Consider the following 18,483-nt stretch of genomic DNA (forward strand, 5'->3'; position numbering starts at 1 on the left):
TAGCAGGAGTGGCCTTATTTCTTGAGATCAACTTCTCATCCATTTTCTTTCCCAAAGACTGGAGTTGTAGCTTTCTCTTGGCTAAAAGCATCTATCTACATTCCTTTTTCCAAAATGTCAATTTTTCTTCTTTGCTATTAACTTCTCACCTGCTGTCTTAATCCTCGTAGATTTAGGCCTTCTGAAAAACCTCAGTTTTTTTTTTTTTTTTTTAGTGGAATTACTGATGATTTAGTAGAATTTCATGGGGAAGAGGTGGGGCAAAGATAAAAGTCTGTAAGTGGTCAGTAGACCAATGAAGTCATTTCTTAAAGATTTGTAGGTGCTTATGAAAAAAAAGCATATTACCATATGTATTAAAAATACTCAAAGGCTTCTATAGCTTCTGACCTCCAGTACTCTTTTCCAAATACTGTCTTTCTGTCTCTAGAGAAAATGAAAATGATAAACACACACAAGAGCGGATGTGGGGGTAACTGGAATGCTTATAGATAAATAGAAATTGGAGTGTGCGTGAGCACATGCATGCGTGTTTCAGGGATTCTCATCAGGAGGAAGGAGAATGAGGGACAGAATTAGGGACACTGGCTTCCAAGAAGCAGTCACTAACTCAAGGAGCCTTTGTGTAGGAGAAGCCTGTTGGTGGACCATACATCCCGCTTCCAAGCAGAGGTCTGAGGGAGAAAAGGTTCGAATTGGTGATGACCTCATCCTTGTCAGCGTATCCTCTGAAAGATACCTTGTAAGTACCTCCTAACACAAGCATCTTTCATTTCCAGAGTAGTTTCTTTTAGGAAAAGATGGCCAGGGAGAACAGAACCACATTAGATTGAGTAGGATAAGATACCTTTACACAGTATACTTGACAGGTGATTAAATCCTCTCTCCTGCCAGTTTATCATGGGGTCTGGAATGTAACTGTTAGTTATTTTTTTAGATTAAAGTACTGTTCCCAGCAAACTCTGCTTAAATGCCCCCAGGCTCTTCCTTAGAAAGCCAACTATTGACACATTAGTTACCATCACTCTCAGTTTATCACATTGTTTAGCTCTTGTCCAATGAAGAACAAGCCAGAAAGTGTTGGATATAAAAACGTAAACTTATGTTTGGAGGGAGAAAGAGAATTGTACATGTTTCAGTGTGTGGGATGTCACAGTGGTTAGAAGAGGCAGGTGAGATTTTGCACCTGGGGATGGTACTAGGCAAGCATTGTTGAAGTCAAGCCCTTAAGGGGTGGAGGTGGGGCAGTACCTTGCAGATCAGAGAAATGTCAGAGATAAGTTTTTAAGCTTCTCAGCGCCAATCCTACCAGCAGATTTTACTTTGCCTAGACCAAAGGCTGGAGTAATTTTTCCCACTTGCGAGTTCCCTTCTCCTACCAAGAATAGACATTTTATAACTTCCTGTTGAATCAGGGATCCAGCTGAGGGGATGGAGTCTTGTCTGCCACCTCTGTAGCTGAATACTTCCTCTTCCCTGAATAAAGTGTCCCACTTTGAAGCTGCTTCTAGATTGGGTGGAACACTCTCCCACAGGCTACGTAGAAAAAGCCCGATGACAGTAAGGCTGTTTAATTCAGTCCTTGAAATTCTAGGTGAGCTGCTTCTGTCAGGACTGGCCTGGTGATTTAAAGGATGTCTCATTTCTGTTTCTGCTGCAGCATCTCTCAATATCAAATGGTAACATACAAGTGGATGCCTCCTTTATGCAAACACTCTGGAATGTACATCCTACGTGCTCGGGAAGTAGCATCGAAGAAGGTGTGCTTCTTTGTGTGCATTCAACCCTCAGCCTGCCCGTTTGTCTTGTGCTACGCATATTGACATTTTCTGCGACTTCACAGCTCCTGCCTGAATGTCCCGGTACACAGCGTGATTTTGGTTCACCTGAATTCCTTTCTCTGATGTTAGTGTGGATGACTTTCTGTCCTGATTTCTGATTACATGAGCACTGCTGACATGCTTTTTCAATCCTTTCGAGTTCACTGTTGTTTTGGCGCTATGTGTATTCAGGACCTTGGAGACGTACCTTCCCTCTCCCACCGACTTTTCACTTTTATTTATGGTTATAAGTATACAGACCGTAGCAGGTTCAGTTTTAGAAGACATTATTTGCCAAGAAGGTGACTTTTTAAAATATTTCTCCCCAGTGCATCTCGCCATACAGGTGGGAGAAGGACTTTATAGTAAAAAGATATTTGGCCATTTGCTTTTACTTGTATTTATGGAAGGCCATTTAAAAACAACAAATGGTATTTTCTTGTTCTCTTAGAAGTAAGATCATCAAAGTTTGTTCAACATATCCTATTTCTTGGAGCCAGGCAAAGTCAATACACCTTTCAAGTTGTATAATAAATACACTGGCCTTACCTTACGCATGGGTAATCACAGCTGAGCACAGTCATCAAATGGCAATGACCTAAGGGTTATCACATCACATTCTAGCCCTTTATAGCAAGATTAGGATTTTTAAAAATACTCAAATCACAGGCTTTAACCCTGTTTTAAAGCTTGAGCCTAGTAGTTTCAGACTTGGAATGCCTCTCTGTTTCATGATGTTGGAAAATAGAGGGAAAACTGAGAGTTTTCAAGGTGACACCCCAGTTTCAGGAGGTGTCATAGCTAAATTGAATAATCAGGAAACAACAAATTTGTAACTCTTTTGGCAGCCGATGGAAGACCTTTCAAAAGCAGGATATGTTTTTAGCTCTCTTCTTTCACACCAGAATTCACCCACCGCTCTAAATCTATTGTCAATCATTCCCTTTCTATCAGGAATCAAGGAACTGGGTTAAAAAATCTTCCCCAAGGAAGTTTTGACTGAATCTTCTCCATGTTAATTTTTTTTCATTTCCGCTATAGGAATAAAATTATTGCCCAGTCCCAAAAGAGGGCTTGTGGAGATTAATTAATTGCATATCACTTCACAACAATGCTTTTAGAAGTATTGAGTGCCCTTGTGATAGAGCCTGGGTAGCTGATCACTTGAGTCATCCGACTGCAAAATGCTCTCTCAGCATCCACTGATGAGAAACCCACTTCAGCCCTTGAGAGAGTGAGTGATCTTTCTTATGACCCTTCTTTCCTGATTATTGCCCTGGTATGTTTCAACTAAGAAATGCTGTGATGCTCCAGCATTTAGCAGTTTCCTCTGTGGAGCAGGATATTGATTGGAGGAGCCTGAGGACTGTAAATGGTGGGCTCCAAAGGGAGCATGGCCTCACCATCATGAGACGATGGAGAGTTTAATCGAGTAGCATGGACATATATACACTACCAAACGTAAAATAGACAGCTAGTGGGAAGCAGCTGCATAGCACAGGGAGATCAGCTCGCTGCTTTGTGACCACCTAGAGGGGTGGGGTAGGGAGGGTGGGAGGGAGACGCAAGAGGGAGGGCTTAGGGATATATGTATACATATAGCTGATTCACTTTGTTATACAGCAGAAACTAACACAACATTGTAAAGCAATATACTCCAATATAAATGCTTTAAAAAAAATGTGATCATGGAAGGGGTTAATTTTCTAAACAAATTGGCTGTTAACAATTCCCCTACAGTATATCATGAATTATTTTAATGCAAAAAAGTATGCAGTTGCAAATATTAGTACAGTAAGAGAGAGGAAAATGATAAAATGACTTCTAAATATTTGAGGGAAGTTTAAAAAGAGCTTGCCTTGCCTGGATGAAGAAAAGTGAACCAGGGAATATCAGACTGTCCCTGTATAAGATGCATTGATAACACCCTTTTCTAGTCTGGCATAACTTTTCCTTCTTGCTGTTTTGCTCCAACACCCTAAATAGTTTGACAGCCCCTAAAGTGATCTAATTATGTGATTTTCTCAAAATCCTGATACAGACATTGAACATATTAAGTCCGTTTGTCTCCTGAGAACTGTCTAGCTGGGAGAATTTTTTAATTCAAAGGGATAACGAATTTCATTTCTTCATGCAAGATAAAGCTCAGACTGGGGCCCCTCTCCTACTACTGTGTTGTTTAAATGGAGGCTCACAGTTTATTTGAAGACTAACTGGTCATCGAGTCCTTGAAGTTCATTGTTTCCTATCCATCTCTGAACTCCATGGCTATTGAGATTCCTTTCCTTATTCTGAAAGCTAAGGGCTCGTTGATAGCTGCCTCTGTGCTTGTCCACTCAGAGATACTGGAATGTCATTCTGCCTTCTCCTTGGTGCTGTAGAAATAGTGTCCTGGTTTGATCTGTGTTTATTTAACGTGTTGGAAAAGTAGCTCCTCCTAAGAGAGCTCGGAATAACGGTTTGCTTCCCCCTTCCCAGCACCTTCTTTCTTTCTCATGGCTGCAATTTGATTTGGAATTTGCCACAAAGTATACACATCCAGATTGTAACAGTTTATCCAAGAACTTGGTGTTGGATGTATTTATATCCTAAACAACTGGAAAATCCTTATCCTCCTAAGAGTAGCAGCTTAAATTTCCTTTTGGCCTTGTGTTTGTGTGTATTTTTAAATGTTGCATTATTTTTATTGAGGCATAATTGATATACAACATTATATTAGTTACGGGTGACCTTTTGGCTTTTAATGATATGAATTGATACATTGTTTTCACCCTCCCTTTTGGTATTGGACTTGCTCATCTCTGAAACCCTATTTAACTTCCAGTGTTAGAATTGTTTTCACTTTCTTGTCTTTTCTACCTGAGACCTGAAGTCGTGGAATCTGTCATTTCCCAAATGCTTTTTCTCTTGGTGTTTTCCATAACTGACTCAGATATGCATGAATATACCCTTTTGAAATACAGTGTTCTCATTATCCAACTTCCTGTAAGCTCATGGCAGGATATAATTCTCTTACAGGATACCTACTTGGTGGGCATGTAGTACGTCTTTTCCATGGTCATGATGAGTGTTTGACAATACCATCTACAGACCAGAATGATTCCCAGCACAGGTAAGCCAGTAGCTTCATCCTTCTCTTGTCTCCTGTCTCCGGTGACTCAGACTAAAGAGTTGGCTTTTGGGTATGGAGACAGATGAATTCTGTAAGTGTTAGTTAATTGACGAACTTCCCTCCAGTCATGGGTTGCAGTTATAAAACAGGAAAGGCCGTATGCTTGAGTGTGCTCACAGGAATAGCTATATACACATGCTGCTTCTTAGGCAAGCAATTCTGTGGTGCTTTTCAATCCCTTTGTTTTCTGTGGTTGCTTCCAAATCTAAGGAGTTTCTGGTAGCGTTAATTGTAGACTGAAGAACGCTTTTTTTTTTTTTTTTTTTTTTGCGGTACGCGGGCCTCTCACTGTTGTGGCCTCTCCCGTTGCGGAGCACAGGCTGCAGACGCGCAGGCTCAGCAGCCAGGGCTCACGGGTCCAGCCTCTCCGCGGCATGTGGGATCTTCCCGGACTGGGGCATGAACCCGTGTCCCCTGCATCGGCAGGCAGACTCTCAACCACTGCGCCACCAGGGAAGCCCTGAAGAACCCATTTTTGTGATGGAAATCAGGATAGTCATTCTAGTGAGTCTGTGCACTTACATAAATTATTCACCAGGCTCTTCAAAGGCAGATTATCTCTATTACTCCCCCTTTTATGTACTATGAAGGTGAAGTTCAGTGATTTCATTCTGCTTATCAAACAGGATTGGAGAAACCAAATGTCAATATCCAGCCAGAGCTGGATCAGCAGGGGATGGTGCCGGGGCGGCATGTAGAGCGCACTGCTGAGGATGATGTTTTCTTTGGATCTCTAGTTATCTACTCAAAGGATGCTTTTCCAAAATTCAAAATCAGGAGATGGAAGATATTAATCTAGGTCTTAAATTCACACTGAAGCATCCTTTAGTATTCTGTTTATGTATAGAGGAACAGAGTATAAAAAGCTTGGCCTCTGTAACTATGGAACTCTGATATATCTTAAAAAATCACATCTCAGATGTAAATTAGACTGAACTTAGGACAGCAACAAGTCTGATCTCCCAGATCACTCGTAATACATTCTTTGGTTTTTGCATGATGCCTATGGGAACCTCATTAACTGCAGTTCTTTTACTTCATTAGAAACACATGATCACATTCACACATCGTAGAAATCATCTAAGTCAGGCTCCTGCCAGAGGTGACACACTGGATGATTTCAGATGGGAGCCTGAAACCCAGAGATGCTGAGTCTCCAGCCAGGGCTCCTTCCTTATTTTATGTTCTAAAGGACCCCCAGGAGCAATGTGCTTGAGTGTGTTACTATGCATCTTTGAAACTACCCATTGGCAATGTATATCCTTTATTGTTCTGAACCTCTTTCTGCGTGCTCTGTCCTCTGTGTATCCCTTCATGGGAACCAGATGTGACCCGGAATGGTGTCTAGCCTTCCTGGCACTGGTCCAGTGGCTGGCAGTTATCTCTGAGTAGAAAAGTTAGGCTGACCTGATTTCCCTTGGAATTAAGGATTCCCTACACTAGATAATGTCATGTGATCCTACTCAGTTGCGATTTTCTTTTCCTTTTTAAAAATTTTAATTTATTTTTTAAAATATTTATCTATTTACTTTTGGCCGTGTTGGGTCTTCGTTGCTGTGCACAGGCTTTCTCTAGTTGCAGCGAGCGGGGGCTACTCTGTTGCGGTGCTCAGACTTCTCATTATGGTGGCTTCTCTTGTTGCGGTGCACGGGCTCTAGGTGCACGGGCTTCAGTAGTTGTGACACGCAGGCTCAGTAGGTGTGGCACGCGGGCTTGGTTGCTCCACGGCATGTGGGATCTTCCCGGACCAGGGATCGAACCCATGTCCCCTGCATTGGCAGGCAGATTCTTAACCATTGCGCCACCAGGGAAGCCCTCCTTTTTTTTTAAACAGTGAAATTATGCAGTAGCCCACATTCTGTCTCTTTAATATCTTATCCTGCTGCAGTAAGGCAAAAGCTTGCAGGTGGATACAGAACTGAAGTTTTGTTAGTGAGTTTGGCAGAGTTGGCTACATCTAAGATGGAACACGTCAAAACTCACTAGTTCTCTCTTCCCTTTCCTATTCTTTTTTTAAGGAAAGGAATTTGGAAACAATTAAAATAACATTTGCATGGCCCTTTACCCCCCCACACACACACATGTGCCTGTCATTAAATTTAGAACCAAATTAGAAGCATCTGGGCAGAAACAACGCTACTTGGAGAAGCTTGTCATTTGGTGGGCACTCCTATTGAGTGGTTCAACAAGATCCTGACCCAAAAGAAAGGCTGGACAAGTATTTGAAAGAAGGTGCTGGGGAGAGTGAAACAGATAGAGAGGAATTCCCAGAATGGGCCCCCTGAGGAAGGCATGCATGCCATCATTGAGTTAAGGCCAAAGGTGGCTGAGGATTTCACGTGATCTAATTTGTATTTCGGGGAAAAAAAGAAATCGACAGATAAAAATAAAAAGGCTATTCCTTTCCTTTGTAAGGAAAAATAAAGACTATTCCTATGAAGGAGTTGAGACTGGGGTGAGTCAGCAGTGGCTCCCTTATACTGGAACTCGGATTTTTGTAGCAACTGGTCTCTCATTCAACACAGGATGCCTCGGCATTATTTGCTGTCTAGGTAAGGTGAGTGATAAGCCTTATCATTGTCATGTGTCATCAGGTAAATCCTCAGAACTGGCCAGGATAGCCAGGAATACCGAAATTTGGGAGAGCACAAAGGAATAGGAAATCAAGAAGACACAAAAAGGTGCCCAGAGTCAGGAAGGCATGCAAGTGATTCCACTGTAATGGGGCTGACTTTCCAGAGGAAATCATTCCTTGTAGAACCTGAGAGCAGCCAGGCTGGGTAGAGAGGCTGACCGTCCCAGGGTGCAAAGCCCAGAGAATAATCTAGCATTCTGAGCTCTGATCCTTGCCTCTGCCTCAGGCTTGTCAAGCATCCTGGAATAAGTCACTTAACTTACTGAAACTAAGGCTAAGCTGTCAGCCAAGCTTTCAGAGCACCTCAGCTCCCCACCCACTCACCTCCTCTCCTTGGGTAATTGTTTGAGAGCGGGGGCAGATTGTTTCAACCTCTGTAACCTTTCGAGATTCAATGGAGCAAACCACCCGCATTTCCTAGGTGGGAAGGACTTACCTTCTAGAATTCTTTAAATGTCAGAAGGAGAGAGTTCTCAAATCATGTGACCTAGGGTGATCTGCTCCACCGTTTCCACCTGAGAGACCCTTTTGGCTCTCATTGAGGATGGAGAAGCATCAGTGAAAATCTCAACAAATTTTCCTGCAGGGCTAGGTCAGTACAGCATCATCACTATTCTGGGCCTGGCACAGAGACACCTGGGGTGTTGGAGCTCTGCAGTAGCATAGGATTTCTTTCTTAATATTTACTACATATTTCCTGATAGTACATACATTTGAAAAAGGTTTAGAATGTCTTCTTTAATCCCACCACCAAAAGGTAACCACTGTTAATGTAGTGTTTAATTGGATTTCTGTGCCAGGTAGTGTAGCTTTTGATGCACATTTATAAACATCTATATTTAAACAAAATTTGGAAAACTCAACAATACATAGTATTTTGTACACCCATGAACATCTTTGTGCGCATTCATTATTTTTAAAAAAAAACCATTAAATGCTCACAACCATTCTGTGACTTAAGTACCCTTATTAGGCTCATTTTACAGGTGAGGAAACTGATGCCAGAGATTTGAAGGGACTTGACAAGGTCACACAGCTAATAGATTCAAATTCAGGTCTGCCTGACTCCCAAGCCCATATTTTTAACCAGCTCATAATTATAATACTTCTTGGGAGAAGGAAGTAATTACCACACATTTCCTCTTCCCCTCTATTGATTACCTGTTGTCTTAAAATTTAGATCAAGATTCTTCTGGAGTTTGAATAATTCGATTGTGATATATACAAACCCTCTGTAGTAGAGGTAGCATTTTAAATTAGTGAAATTAAATGCAATTAAATGATCAGTGTTGATCCAAGGTCACAAGATTCTCAGAAAGTATCTGGATTCAGTATACCGGGCAATCCAGGGACCACTATCATGAGACGTACCTTTAAACTAAGATAGTTCATTTAATTCCTCATAATCTGTGATAGAGATGGGTTGGTCCCAATTGTATGGATTAAAAATCAGACTTCGGTAATTGTCAGATAAACATCAGACAAACCCAATTCGTGGGACATGTTACAGAATGCCTGACCCGTACTCCTCAAAACTAGCAAAGTCCTGAAAAACAAGGAAAGACTAAGAAACTCTAACAGACCAAAGGAAACAGGGAAAACATAACAACTAAATGCAGTGCGACCTCCAGGGTGGGATCCTGAAACAGGAAAAGAATTAATAGAAAAACTGATGAAGTCCAAATAAAGTCTTGAGTTTAGTTAGTAATAATGTGCCAGTGTTGGTTTCTTAGTTCTGACAACTGTACCATAGTAATAAGATGATAACCGTAGGGGAAACTGAGTGAGACTATACGGAAGCTCTCTGGACTATCTTTGCAACTTTTTTTTTTTTTTACAAATCTAGAGTTATTCCAAAATAAACATTTTAGTTAAAAACACATTAAAAGATTATTGTTAATGCAGGAAAGGAGACAACAGCAACTGAGAATAGAGCTTTGTGCCCAGCTTCCTAGAACAATGGAAATGAATTCACACAGTACTACGTATATGTTTTACAAGTACAAATACATTTTCTAAAGATGTGAAACTGCATCAGCGAGCTGAACGAGAAAGAATTGGAGCATTTGGTATCGCGTCTGATGATGTGACTGGGCTGTTTTGACTCCTGATGTGGAAATAGAGACAGTCCTTTTTCCATTGTACACCTGACGGTCCGTGAGTGTCCATGTTGAGTAGGTGACTAGCAGTTCCCTCCGCTTTAGCACCCTTTTTCTCTTATAAGAGAGACTGGGAAGTAGTGCCTTCCTTTGACTCTTGCTTCTCGTTTTGCTGACTCTGAGAGGGCTTCGAAATACAGCGGGTTCTGAGCAGCCTCTGCAGGGAGCTGTTCCCTGCCCGGTGCTGATCAGCGTTCGGCACAGAGGAGCTAATCTCCAACTCTGCTCACAGGAGGATATACTACGAAGCTGGGGGAGCTGGCACGAGAGCCAGATCTCTGTGGAGAGTGGAACCCCTTCGGATAAGGTAATGGAGTGTCAGGGGGGCATTCTTTTCAAGGATTTTCTTTTCCAGGACGGTCCATTGTCTTAAATGTTTCATTTGTTCCATATCACCTGGCAAACTTTCAGAAGTTCCTTGGCCAAGAGCTAAATTCTGAAATATCTGTGACTTTGTTTTTTGTTTTTAAAGTGCACGCACACACACACACACACACGCACGCACACACACGATTTCCAACACCTCCGTTTTGACTCTGAAGCCAGCAAGCTCTGCTGCTTTGAACCAAACCCCCAGCTCCTGCTGCCGTTGTAGTGGCTATGTTATAAACGGCAAGCGCAGACATGTTTCCCGAGAGCCGTCAAAGCTGTTCGCCCGTTTATTTTCTTAAGTAGATTCTCTGGAACCCAGGTAAGTTTTCCTCCTCCCGGTAGCCTTGTTGGCTGCAGTGCAAGATTAGCTTTAAATGACAGAGGGCTGTAATCGCATGAGGTAGGGAAGACTAAAACATCACCGGAAGTGTAGCTGTGAAGGAAACTGTATTTTTCAGAACTTGTCGGAAACAGTTGTACCTGGAAGAAGGAATGGGAGGCTGAGACTTTGGATACAGGTACTTGAGTAAAAACATGGCATCTCTAAACATCAAACTACTGAAGGGGGCGTCCAGTTAAGCTCTGGACCTTTATTTTGCCTGGAGGGGTCACAAGTTAGGTTAGAGCTAAACTGCTCGAGGTGAGAGGAGGGTCAGTGTTACCATTTTTGGTTTTCCCTCTCTGCCTCTCCCTCTAGCTCTCTGCTCAGTCTCTCCCTGAACACTTGTTCAAAGTAAAATATCAAGATAATCCACTGGAGATCAGGAGAAAACATTAGAACTTCTCTCACACATACACATACAGGTACATTCAAATTTTTTACTGAGAAACTCTGGAGGTGGCTGGTTGAAAGAATCCTGGTTAGCTTGTGGTTGTTAGCTGGCTTGTGGTATTTATATTCTCTTTCAAGCCTGTTGAAATTCTTATAGTGTCATACTCTTTTTTTTTTCAGGGTATTAGGGCTTGATTCTTGTTTAATGGACTTTATAAAAAATCAAAATAAACAAATAAATAAATAAATATATATATATATATATATATGGTACCAGTTATGGTTCTTTGTTTATTTCCCCAGAGTCTTAAATATGAAGAATTTAAGCCTTTTATCAATGTTATTTGGATTCTTTGGGGCTCCAAAGAATTAGCTCAAGAGGAGGGTCATTTTAAAAGCTGATACGTGTATTCCTGAAACATTTTGTTCTAACTGAAAGGATAAATTAGATACAGATTATTCGGTGCATAATTCCTACCCTAACACTTAACATGACTTTTGTTGAATGCCAGCCTTTTGATGTAGGACCATGGAACTTTGTACCTCTTAATCCCCTTTACTCACTTCTCCCACCTCCCCAACCTGCCTCCTCTCACAACTGCCAGTCTATTCTCTGTATCTATGAAATTTATGTTGTTTTCTTTGCTCATTTGTTTTGTTTTTCAGATTCCACATGTGAGTGAAATCACATGGTATTTGTCTTACCCAGTCTGATTTATTTCACTTAGGACAATACCCTCAAGGTCCATCCATGTTGTCGCAAATGGCACAATTTCATTCTTTTTTATGGCTGACTGGTATTCCATTGTATATGTGTATACAGCACATTTTCTTTATTGATGGACAGTTAGGTTACTTCCGTATCTTGGCTATTGTAAATAATGCTGCAATGAACATAGGGGTGTGTATCTCTTTTCAAATTAGTGGTGGTAGTAAAATGCTTGAACTGAGATGGCACATTTGGAAATGCTTTACTTTCCCAGAAATAAGTTTCTCTAAAAAGGCAAGCTTCCCTTTTTTTTTTTTCTTTTTTTGTGGTTTTGGCATCAAGACACTTCAGTGGAGTGAAGGAAAAATTGGAAGCTTGGGACTTCCAGTTACATTAAACCACTGACCTGCCCCCAGGACCATGTTCCTTGTTGGTGATCTTAAGAGAGTTCATTAGAGAACACCATGCTGAGTTGTAGGCAGGCATGCATGCAATCCTAGAGCAAGCTAGGAGTCAGGGGATGAACCCCAGAAGGCCTGTGTGAAAAAGCACAGGGTAAATATTGAAAAGGACTTATTTTTGTGTAAATGCAATTTCTTGTCTGTTTCATCTGCCCAGTTGGAGTGGCAGTAACATCAGATGGGGCCAGGCTTTCCGACTTCGGCATCTCACCACAGGCCACTACCTGGCCTTGACAGAGGACCAAGGCCTTATACTGCAAGACCGGGGAAAATCAGACACCAAGTCCACAGCCTTCTCTTTCCGAGCATCAAAGGTGAGGTGGACTTCGACCTCGTTCTCAAAGTGAAAGCTCTGAAACCTCCAGGTAGAACGGTGACTGAAATATAAAGTAGGCTGGAACAAAATGGAATTGGAAATTAGACCTATGATAAACACTTTGTTCTCTCATCTTTTGAATTGAGTTCATAGAGGAATGCTTACCTTGGTTGAAGATTGAAGTCTTAGGAGGGAAAAACTTTAAAGGAAAGTAGAAAGCCCTAGAAAACAAAAATGTTCACAGGAAGGGACAGTGTCGCTCAGAGGCTAATGGAAAATATTGTTGTTGTTAAATATGTTCTGAATTGTTTTTAATACCTTTAAGTCATATGCTTCACTCCCCATAAAGCGAGGGTAACATGGAGGCATAAGTTTCAGTGCTACATTTAGCTAAATCAAGGAAGTGATTTCTTTCAGAAAGATGCAGAGAAGGTGTAATTCTGGACATGACATCGTCTTGCAGTTATTTATATTATACAGAGTTACTAGTTCCTTTTCCCAGGTCGTCTGTTCTCTCCAGATCTCTTAGCTCTGGCCTGTCCATCTCCAGCCTTCTTTAAAAGTGAATTCTGTGGTCACCATGTTAACTCCAAACATGTAGCTTTGCCACTTGGTGTGTGGAGAGACAAATGTTTTTTGAAACCTCTATCTTTAACGGTCAGCCAGGTTTTGACTCTGCGTAACTCAGAGCTGGATCTAGTTGGATGGTCGGAGTTGCACACTGAGCTAGCTTCTGACAGACAGTTTGGTGCTCTGTTACTTTATGATTGTTCTGGAAAGATTAGCCAAGCATGAGAAGGGCTCTGCCCAACATATGCATAGTTGTCAGGGAGCCTGCACCTCCTAAGAGGACAGCTCAGCATCTCCGTTGGGAGCTTCATCTCTAGCTTCATTCTTCTTTGCTCTTTTCCAGAAATAGATCTTGATTTGTGTTCTCAACACGATTTCAGTAAAGGCTTATTGATGATTCCGTTCATGTAGGACTCGGTGTCAAACTGACAGCTGCATTCCTGCGGGACATCTCTGCTTCATAATGAATCAGAGAGGCCGGTCTTTCAGCACTGTCTTCCTTGAAGCAAGGAGTCACACTCCTTTTTTCCCTCCTTTTATGGTCCTGAAGTATTTTTAGGCAGAGAATCTCTGGCACAGAGATTTTTCTCCCCTAGTTGCCCTGTATCAGAGTTAGGCTTTTCCTACACCCATGGTTCAAACCTTAAGAAACGAGAGCTTCCTGCCATCAGTTCCATTCAAGCATCTCCTTCTGTCTGCTTCTCTTCCAATGGCACGTTAGCTCCTTGACTTCATTCTGGTTTTCGGAGCTCATCTCCTTCATGTTACCCTCGCTTTTGTTTTTTTTTAAGATTCTCAACACAAGAAGGATTTTAAATTCAAGTTTATGACCATGGAATAAAACATTCTGGCCTCCAGGAAGTGTGTTAGGACATTGCAACTGGCTAAAAGGAGCAGTGGAAACAAAGCAACAGAAAAGTCCTCGAGACAACTTGGACATGAAGTGGGCGGGGAGAGCAGGTGTGGGAGGGTCGGGAGGGGTGGAAAGTAAGAAGTGACTCATAGCTGGTGACCATGTAAATACCTTTCTAAGATGCCAGCTTGGCTTGTCCCTTATTTGAGCATTCTACCCCAGTCTCCTCAGCCCTGGGACAAACCCTGACACTGAGGTCTTTACTACTGCAGAAAGAGCCTTCTCTTGTGACAGCAGAAGAATCAGGTGGCCTTCCAGGCAGCTGGCGGGATCCTGTTCCAAGGGGGCTCTTCCATTCCGTTCCTTTCTTGGCTTAGCCTCGTGGAGCATGGCTCAGTCCTGTGTTGTGGCCTCTGTGGGAAGCCAAAAAAGCTCAGAGTACCCTGGAGAGTCCTCATAACATTCCTTCTACTCGGCACCACTTCCAGCCTGTGAGCACATTTTACCCTCCAAAAGCTCATTCCTTATCTCCGCAAGTCCCCCAGTTTCCATGCACAGGGAGGCCAGCAGCTGATGGCTGAGAGGCATCATGGTACCAGGGGGCTGCCAGCATAGCAGAGCTGGATGAAAAGTCACCCGTGAGTCACATTGTCCTGTGCACTTGGCAATGTGGTTGCATTTCATTGGCGTCACAATGTTGGAGGTTTAAATAACTCTCAGTACAGCAGTGTTCAGTCCAGCTACCTTCTTTTTAACTTGAAAGGAACTGAAATTAAAGTGACCTAGTCTCCGTGTCAGGCCAAGATAAGGCTTCATCCCCCAGGAGATCGGAGCTTCCTTGGGACATTGTGTGGACAGGGCATTGGGCATCTTAACTGTGAAGCTGCACGGGAAGGAAGAACATGTGGGAACATGTATTTCTGCCGTCCACGATCCAAAGAGCTCCTGGGGAAGAACTCTAGAGATGCCTTGATTTCTCTGGGCCTCCAGACTCCTCCTTAGTATAAATGTACTTTTACCTTACTTGGTGCAGGCTCTATTCCTTAAATACACTCTCCACTGTGCTTCCCCTCACTGGGGAATAGTGTTCCCCAGCAGAGAGATTTGTGGCTCTGTTTTTCAACAGTGGGAAGGCTCTGAGTTGTCTGGCCAGCTCTCACCTGTACCAGGTGTTAGGTGATGGAGCAGACGGCAGACAGGGGTCTGAAATAGCGTGTCAGGACCTGGGTGGTAGCACAGGGTTTGGGGGGACTCAGTGGGAAGGTTGAGACGGGGAGGTAGTGTGTCCTTTGTGCCTCAGTGAATGGGGTTGAGTGGGGCTATTCATCTGATCTTCTCTGTATGCTGGAGAATCTGGAGAACAGGAGAAGAGACTCCCAGAAGGAGCGCTATTTAGGCTCCTATGTTCTGGGAGGACGCTGGGCTCTGAGTCACCGGCAGTGATGGGCTTCCCGCCCCACGTTTCCTGTCAGGCTGCACGAGCCCGTGACAACTATGACTGCACGACCCGGGGCCCTAGGTCAGCCGCAGGTGTGTGTTCATATCCTCAGCAAACTGTCCTTACGAGGAAGATGGCAGGTGCCCCTGTGAATCTTGTACCCGCACGACAGGACGGGGGCGTGACTGAACCTTGCTGGGTTGGGGGTCAAGTCTGAGCATCGGCCGCAGTCATTGACCTGGCCTGGCTCAGATGGAATCAAACTGTGGTCTCTGAGCAAACTATGTGAATAAGCAGAATGGGATCTCGGTCAGAGCTTGCATTCCTCTCCTTCAGCGGGGGATCCAAATCAAACTGGAGGCCTGGGAAGTACTGAGGGCTCTGAATCACAGCATCGCACCTATTCCCTTAATCTGGAAGGGGTAGCGCGTAAGATAGAACATGGCTTCCAAGTCACCTAGATCTGGCCTTGACTCCCATCTACCCTCTGTGGAACCTTGAACACAATTCTTAATCTAGTTGCAGCTCATTTGAAGTCTGTCATAAAAGATGCTGTAAGGGCCGACCCCTGCCTGCCCTTCCATGGTATCACTGGCCACCAGCTTACGCTTGCCTTGAGCCCCAGCATACGAAATACGTGTCGTCTTTGAACATGTTATCTTTTCTCATCGCTAAACCTGTACCCTTTTAACCCTCCACGTACCGTCATCAGCGAACTCCTCCGCATCTTTCAGACAAATGTCAAGTGCCCCTCACAGGAAGAAGGCCCTTCCCCTTCCCTCCAGCAGGGCCCTGTTCACGATTCCGTTACAGTCACCACTCACTCGATGGGGAGCTCCTGGATCACATGCCCCCAGCCTTTTCTGTACCTCTGCACCCCACACAGTGTGTAGCATGTAGTAAGTTTGAGCATTGCTTGCTGAAGGGATACGTAAATGTGGTCATAGGTTCATACAGAGTGAAATCCATTCCATTTTAACCTCCATCCTCTTCATAGATTTTCTCATCATTGTGTAATCATTTTCGATCATAACACAACCCCTATAAACACTTAAGGAGAGACATTCATTCATTTGAACATCGAAGTCAAATTTCTGTGAACTTGATTTCACATCATTTTCCCGTGGTCTTGACATTGCAAGGCCATTCCCCAAGGATTGTCGGGTAATGCGATTTAATATTTACTCTGGCACAGCAAGACCGTCTATTTAGATGTCATGTCTGCACGTCAGTTTATAACACTCAGTTCCTTTCAGGGAAGGGTGAATTAATAATGTTAAAGCAAGCCTTATTATATGAAGCCATTTATTTTATGGCTACTTTTAATGACTCTACCATAAGTTTTGAATGATTGAGATAGTCTCAAATTTTGCCTCCTTTGTTACATAAAGGCAGACAGCTATCACTGTTCTCAGTTGGAGGAAATTTTTCCTCAGTGTATAAAAACATCCAATTCAATTAAGTCAACATTTATCAAATATCTACTGTATGTTAAGATCTGTGTTCTTGGCCAAACGTGACTTCCCCTTATAAACTGCCCACTGCTCTCTCTGCTGTGAGTGGAAAGCATCCCTGTAGACGGGATCCTCTTCAGCATTTTAACCTCAGCGGCCCCGCGCAAAACAAGAGGGCAGCGGGGCTCACAGCATCCCTCTGTGAAATCGCAAGCACTGAAGTAGTGCTGTTTGCGCCTGTCCCCTTGCTGGCTCTGTCCATTTCCTCACCAAGTTCTCAGTTGGGGAAAGAGAGGGTATGAAGGAAAGGAGGGAAGGGGAAAGAAGAAAACATGGACCTTGAGATTCAGTCATCCCAAGACAGCACCACCTCCTGCAGTTTCATTTTAAATGGAATCTACAAAGCATTTGTAAAATTTAACTCGACAGTTTCCCAAGACTTGATTGTTCAAAGTGGACCAGATAGAGGGGCAGTCAAGGAGAACCCTGGGCTTTGAAGTGGAGGAAACCTGGCTTTGAATCCTGGCTCAGCCATATGCTGTTCAGTCTTCCTGTCTCTTTTTGTAAAACACGAGAGTGAAGAAGTATGTCCCGAAGGATTGTTATGAGGATTAAATGAGACCAGGAAGATGACCTAAGAGAGTGTTTCCTTATCCATGAAATGGCAGGAGTGCGGCCTACCTGAAGGTGATCATGTAGGGAGGGATTGATGAGAGAGACGGAGGAAAGAGCCCAGCACAGTGACCCCTGCTCACGAAATGCACCTTCCCTAACGAGCCGGACAGGCCTGCTCCCCTAGCGTGCTGGAAATGGCAGAGGATCTGTCATTGGCTTCCCACCCAGCGGAGGCTCTGCAGCCAGCCCTGGGGCCAGCCAGGCTCCTTGCAGTGTCCTGCAGCGTGCGATTTTTTTAAGGCCATTCTAAGACCTCCCATTCGAGATCAGAAATGCAGAAGGGGACTATACTGGTGGAGAAGTGAACCTAAAGGTGATTTCTCAAGGTTTCTCCTGCGACTTTTACGAAGGAATGGTCTCACCAGCAGTTTCTTGATGGCTGACCCCAGCATCCATGAATGGGGCCCATCTTCCCATATCTCCTTTTCCTCTGAATCTTTTTTGATTTTTTCCTGTCTTTTGGAAAGGTACTTTTTTGTCCTCTGTGAATGTAGGTGGCTTCAATATGTCAAATGCAGCAAATTTCACTCTAATAATAAACATGAATTAGGCCCTACTCTGTGCCAGGTATCGTGCTAGATTTCTGATACCATAGCTAAAACTCGTCCATCTCTACGCCTTTGTTTCTCTTCAATCCGTCATTCACGTTGCTGCTGGAACAATCGTACTAAGATGCAACCCTTGTGTTATCCCTCACTTAAAATTCTCAACGGATTCCCATTACCTATGCTAGCTTTTTCCAAGAGGTGTTCCAAACAATAATTCTACGGAAAAAAAATTCTTTTAAGTAAAATGCTACGTTAAACAGAGTTGAATAGGTTGTTTTGTTTCTTTTTGCTATTCTCGTAAGAGTCCATTTTTATACTATCCTAATGTTCCCTTTGACTCCTGGAAGAAGATACTGTCCAAAGTCCTCTTTTCCCACAGAAAGTCTGTGAACAGTGCGAGTTTGAGAAACGTGCACCTATAGGATGAAGTCAGAGTCCTTGTTGTTCAGGTCCCTTTCTGGACTTCACCACCCCCTTACCACACTATACCCGTCTCATTAGAATGTCCACCCCTTCTGCATTCCCCGTC

General features: G+C 43.2%; 1 protein-coding gene across 1 annotated transcript in view; it reads left to right on the top strand.

Annotated features, from left to right (window-relative positions):
- The window catches only part of RYR3 (ryanodine receptor 3), a 381,491-nt gene that overhangs the window by 87,037 nt on the left and 275,971 nt on the right, over positions 1-18,483 (top strand). The window contains exons 6-10 of the mRNA XM_024732458.1: positions 630-742; positions 1,661-1,760; positions 4,839-4,932; positions 10,019-10,093; positions 12,258-12,414. Coding sequence (XP_024588226.1) covers positions 630-742; positions 1,661-1,760; positions 4,839-4,932; positions 10,019-10,093; positions 12,258-12,414 — 539 coding nt within the window. The remainder of the gene's footprint in view (positions 1-629; positions 743-1,660; positions 1,761-4,838; positions 4,933-10,018; positions 10,094-12,257; positions 12,415-18,483) is intronic.

This window comes from Neophocaena asiaeorientalis, unplaced genomic scaffold, assembly GCF_003031525.2.
Source record: "Neophocaena asiaeorientalis asiaeorientalis breed wild unplaced genomic scaffold, Neophocaena_asiaeorientalis_V1.1 scaffold119, whole genome shotgun sequence".
Lineage (NCBI taxonomy): Eukaryota > Metazoa > Chordata > Mammalia > Artiodactyla > Phocoenidae > Neophocaena > Neophocaena asiaeorientalis.